General features: G+C 38.1%; 1 protein-coding gene across 1 annotated transcript; it reads left to right on the top strand.

The window, feature by feature from the left end:
- Positions 1-1579: 1579 nt before the first annotated feature.
- Positions 1580-2149, top strand: LOC107765351 (uncharacterized). Its single transcript, XM_016583990.2, has one exon. It carries the CDS (start codon positions 1580-1582, stop codon positions 2147-2149), a length of 570 nt encoding a protein of 189 aa, XP_016439476.2.
- The last annotated feature ends 4162 nt before the right edge of the window (positions 2150-6311 follow it).

Raw genomic sequence — 6311 nt, 5'->3', positions numbered from 1 at the left:
TCATGGCCTCGATCATGGCCTCGAGCTTGGGACTTGGTCATGGCCTCGATCAAGCCTCGAGCTTGGGACATGGTCATGGCCTCGATCATGTTCGATCTTGGGTCTTGATCCTGGCCCTCGAGCTGGACCTTCGATCGTGGCTTCGATACTGAGCCTCGTCCCTGGCTTCGACTCAGGCCTCGATCGTGGGCTCGATATCTGGGTTCAATCTGGGACTCGATCACAGCCTAGAATATACAGCAGAAGGGAAAATTGCAGCAGCTTTTTAAGTCTAACTTTTAATCCGTTAACCATCCGAAACTCACCCAAGGCCCTCAGGACTTCAAACAAATATACCAACAAGTCCTAAAATATCATACGAACTTAGTTGAACCTCTAAATCACATCAAACAACGCTAAAACCATGAATCATACCCCAATTCAAGCTTAATGAAACTAAGAGTTTTCAACTTCTAGGTTCGATGTCAGAACCTATCAAATCCGACTCCAGTATCAAAAAGTCAACTCATCGGTCAAACTTCCAAACTTAAATTCTTATTTTTAGCCATTTCAAGCCTAATTTAACTACGGACTTCCAAATAAAATTTCGAACACGCTCCTAAGTCCAAAATCACCATACGGAGCTCTTGGAATTATCAAAATTCTATTCCGGGGTCGTTTTCTAAAAATATTGACCGAAGTCAAACTTAGCACTTTAAGGCCAACTTAAGGAACCAAGTGTTCCGGTTTCACCCCAAACACTTCCAAATCCAGAACCAACCATCCCCGCAAGTCATAAATCATTACAAGCACCTACGGGAAGTTTTATTTTTAGAGAACGGGGTTCTAAAAGTTAAAATGCCCGATTGAGTCATTACACTTAATTTCCTCTTTTCTTCTAACATGCACTTCTGTCGAGTTGAATCCCCCTTTGTATTCATTTTTATTGAGATTATCGATTATTATCAAGTGTAGTTGGTTTTATTTATGTTATATTGATATCAGTTAGTTACTAGACTTAGGAGATTAGTAGTTGAGTTAGTTACATGGGTAGTTTAGTAATTAGTAGTTACTTACTCTCTTTTCTCGCGTGTATAAGTCTTACTTCAACTGAATAGGAAAGTACACTATTTTTCCCCAATTTCATTTTCTATCCAGAAGCTTCTTCTTCTCTCACGATGAGAGCTCAAGCTCAACCTTCAATGGAGGTTGATTCATCCTTTTAGTTACAATCTCGACATGGTATCAAAGCACAACTCGAATTTTTCATCGGTGTTCTCTTCATTTTCGTCAAATCTCATCACTCAATCTCAGTTTTTAGTTTTGCAAAAATCAAAATCTACATTTCACAGTTCGCTGCTAGGGTTTTGAAATTTTTTGATTTCTCCTAAAATTCAAAAATTAATTCTTCTAGTCTTCTAGAATTCGTCCTCAATCGATGGCCGTAGATAAGGAAACTCAGAATACGACCAAAAATTTGGAATCGACTAACCCGATGTGCATGCACCCGTCGGAGAGTGCCGGAACGACACTGGTACATGTTGCCTTCAATGGAACTGGGTATAGATCTTAGAGAAGAGGAGTTCTCAGAGCATTATCGATGAAAAACAAGGTTGGATTCATTACGGGAAAATGTAAGAAACCTAATACTGATGATACAACTTATGATCAGTGGGCTCGATGGGATGACATGGTCACATCGTGGATCCTAAACTCACTTTCAAAAGACCTAACTGATAGTCTACAATATGTCGGTGATGCCAAGAAATTATGGCAAGAACTAGAAGATAGATATGATCAAACTAATGGAGCAAATTTGTATCAATTGCAGAAGGAAATTAACGACCTTAGCCAAGGGGCTTTGGACATCACACGGCATTACACAGAAATAAAAAGACTTTGGGAGAAATTGAATAACCTGAATGCATATGCGCAGTGCAATTGTCAATGTACTTGTGGAGCAAAGGCTAACATGCACAAGGTTGAGCATAATCGAAGGTTGATTCAGTTCCTAATGGGCTTAAACGAAGTCTACACAGTAGTGAGAGGCAACATACCTATGATGAATCCACTACCCAGTATATCACAAGCCTTTACCATTCTCATTCAAGAAGAGAAGCATAGAGAAGTCGGGCCAAGAAACAAATTGGTTATGGAGTCTCTTCATTGAATGTAAATGAACCTGGGAATAACAAGTTTAGGAGAAATTGCAATCAAAGAGAAAATGGTACTGCCCACAACTCATACAATTCGAACAAGCCAAGCAATCCACTTGCCAAGTCTCAATTTTTGTGACTACTGCAAAAAGCCAGGGCACACCAGGGATAATTTCTACAGAATACATGGCTTTCCACTGGATTTCAAGTTCATAAAAGGGAGGAATACAACATCTGCTACAAATGTTCATACAGAATGTGAAGTGGTTGAAGGTGTAACTCATGATCAAGGATTTCAGCACTTGACAAAGGAGCGATACAATCAACTACTCAGCCTGTTGGAGAAATTTCCAGGAAGAAAAATAGGGGAAAGCTCAAATAACATAGCTTGTTGAGCTACAAACTTGACATGTATTCTAGCTTATTCTACTTATAAAGAGATTGTTGAGACCACTGTATGTAAATGCTCTAAATTAGTTATTGACTTGTGGATATTAGATATTGGGGCTTCAAATCACATGACCTATAGAAAATCTTTTCTGAATAACATTAGAACCTTATCTTATCCTTTTCTAGTTACATTACCTAATAGATATAGGGTGAAAGTGACAAAAATTGGGGATGCATTTCTTGGTCCAATGTTAACTTTAGTCAGAGTGTTGTATGTACCTAGTTTCAAGTACAACCTCATCTTTATTCACTCTTTAACAGACCACCTCAATTTCATAGTTAATTTCAACAAATATCTTTGTATGATGCAGGCCATTATAATGAAGAGGCCTTTGGAGATTGGTAAAGCAAGGGGTGATTGTACTTCTTATGCTCAATGTATCACAATTGTCCAGAGTCTAGTATATCTTCTATTTCTGCCACTCTTTATTCTCATTCCTGCTTTTTTGCATTAGTTGATATTCTAAATAGAGGAGAGAGTCACAATTTGCCTTTACATTTCATTGTCAATTGTAAATAAATCACCGCATTCACTCAACAATGTAGATAGCCTTCATTCAAGTAGTAAAACGGACTCCTCCTTTGGTATGAATTCTTTTCTGTCATCTATTGCATCATGGGGACAACGTTGAACATCTGTGGCATAACAAACTAGGTCATGTACCCTTGGTGAGAATGAGAAGGATCTCTACCATACCTATTAAATTTTCTCCCAAACAACCTTTTCTCTGTTCGGCCTGCCCCATCGCAAGGCAGACAAAACTACCATTTTCCCAGAAACATCATCCACTACCAAAACCTTTTAACTTTTACACATAGACTTATGGGGCCACTATCACATAGCCATACATGATAACTACAAATATTTTCTTACCATGATTGATGAATCTAGCGGATCAACCTGGACACACCTTCTGAGCAGTAAAAGCAACACCTTTCAAGCCATTAAAGCCCTCATTTTTATGATTGAAAACCAGTTCAACTCTTCAGTCAAAGCTGTTAGATCTGATAATGGGTTGAAATTTATAAATAGTGAGGCCATGATACTTTTTCAAGACAAAGGCATAATTCACCATAAAACCTGCCCATACACACCATAACAGAATGGTGTGCTAGAAAGAAAATACAAATATCTACTAGAAACTGCTAGGGCCTTACTTTATCAATCCAAATTACCAATGAGATATTGGGAGAGTGTATCCTAACTGCCACCTTGTGATGATCCGATAGATCATTTATAGTTTTATCCTTTATTTCTGTTGTTCGAGCCCTTGAATAGCTCTGTTTAGCCTTCCTCAATTTGCATGCGCATCCTGTGTCCTTTCTAGAAAGGTTTTATGAGAAAATTGATGAAAATATAAAATTGTACTTTAAAACTCATTTAAGTTGACTATGGTCAACGTTTTTATATAAACAACCCGGATATGTGTTCTGATAGTCTTGGTGGATCCGTATCGTGATTTGAGACTTGGACGTATGCTCGAAATTGAATTCGGAAGTTCCTAACTTGATTTAACATAATTTGTTGAAAACTAGCAATTTAAAGGTTTAAAGAATTCCTAAGTTTGACCGTAGGTTGATTTTGTTGCTACTGGATTCTTTTGGTTTCAGAACTTGGTATAGGTCCATTTATGTATTTATGTCTTGTCTGCAAAATTTGGTTCAAAATGGAGTTGATTTGGCATAATTCAGATGTCCGGTTGTAAAATTTCATGTTCTTAAGTTTCTTTGAAAATTTTAATTGCTTTGGTATCTGATTCATAGTTCTAGGTGTTATTTTGATATTTTGATCATACGAGCGAGTTTGAATAATGTTATTACACTTGTGTGCATATTTGGTTTGGAATCCGAGGGGCTCAGGTGAGTTTCGGATAGGCTATGGACCATTTTGAACTTAGAAACATTGTTGGTTTTTGGAGTCTGCTAGTGCCTAGTGTGTTCTTCTTCGTGATCGCAAAGATACACCCACGATCGCGAAGAGTTTGGGACTGGGGAGGAATTTCCCATCGCAAAGGCGAGCAGATGGACGCGAACGTGGAGCAGTGGGGGGTCTACCCTTTGCAAACACGGCCTTTCCTCCGCGAACGTGTAGTGATAGGAGGGGGGTTACTGGGAATGGAACATTTACTCTACCCGAACGCGAGCCCAAGGTCACGAACGCGACGGCAAGATGGGATAAGACTACGCGAACACGTAGATTTTGTCGCGATCGCAATGGCCATCTGGGAAGTGCTATTCGCGAACGCGTCAGGTATCCCGCGAACGCGATGAACACCTGACGCCCAGTCTATTAAATATCCCAAAGACAGAATTTCACCCATTTTTCACCATATTTTCATTAGAGCTTGGCCTAGAGGCGATTTTAAAGAGAAATATCACCACCACTTCATAGGTTAGTGTACTTTAACTCGTTTTCTTCCATTTTCATCAACACCCATTAGTTTCTAACCTTAATCTATGTTCTTTCATGGTAGAAAATTAGGAATTTGGAAAGAATTGGGTGGATTTTGTAAAATTGAGATTTGGCCCTCAAAATTGAGGTCGGATATCGAAACTAATTACATAATCGGGCTAGGGGTGAATGGGTAATTGAATTTTAGTCCGAATCTCGAGTTTTGACCAAGCGAGCATGGGGTTGACTTTTGTTGACTGTTGAGAAAAGTGTAAAGATCTTAACTTTATGTATTGTAAATGATTTCTCTAGCATTGTTTGATGTTATTGAGTCGATTTTGGTTAGATTCGATTGGTTTAGAGGTAAATTTTAGAGAAAGGGCCTCGGTTGAGCTTTGATTTGTTTGCGGAGCGAGGTAACTGTTGGGTTTAACCTTGATTTGAGGGAATTAGGAACCCTTGAGTTATGATCTATGTGAATTACATGTGTAGCGACGTATATACGAGGTGACGAGTGTATATACACCGTCAAAATACTTTTTTCCATGCTTTCCCATATTTCATTACTTATTTTATTCCATGTCTTAATTGTTACATGCTTTAATTGCTTCCTATACCTAACTTGCTACTTGTCACTTATTTCTCTCATATTAAAATATTTCTTTATTTCATGCTTCCTTGATTAATTGATACTTGACTTAATTGTCTTACTTGTACACTTTAATTGTTATATATTTGACTTGTCTTGTTGCTTTGTATTAATTGTAGTAATCCTTGATTTTGTTCGAGGTCGCTTTATGGCTTGTTTTCATATTCATTAATTGTCGAGATTCTTGTGAATTGAGATGTTGAATTGCTTACATTTATTAATTTTATTTATGGATTGGGTTGCACGCCGCAACAAGTGGAATAAGGGAGGATTGATATTGATATGGTGGAATCGGGTTGCACGCCGCAACGGATTTTACATGTGATTTTGATATGGTAAAATAAGGGAGGATTGTGATATTGATGCTGATTATATGGTGGGATTGGGTTGTGCCGCAATAAATTTTACATGTTATTCTTCATATTGATATGGTGAAATAAGGGAGAATTGTGTTTGTACGGTGGGATCGGGTTGCGCAAGGCAACGGATTGTGTGTTTGGTATTCATTGTGCATTGTATTAGCTTTCAATGTTTTCGTACGAGATTCTGAGGAATGATATTTCTGGTTTTACTGATTTTGAGGATTGCGCTTATTTCCATGAGTTAACTGCCTTATTTTTCCTGCGTTTCTTTCGTGTTATTATTATTATACTGCGTACAGTTTATTGTAAGTGACCCACCTTAG

This window comes from Nicotiana tabacum, chromosome 24 (genome assembly GCF_000715075.1).
Source record: "Nicotiana tabacum cultivar K326 chromosome 24, ASM71507v2, whole genome shotgun sequence".
NCBI classification, from domain to species: Eukaryota; Viridiplantae; Streptophyta; class Magnoliopsida; order Solanales; family Solanaceae; genus Nicotiana; species Nicotiana tabacum.
Note: the sequence above shows the minus strand (reverse complement) of the source record. Positions and strands in the feature narration are given on the sequence as shown.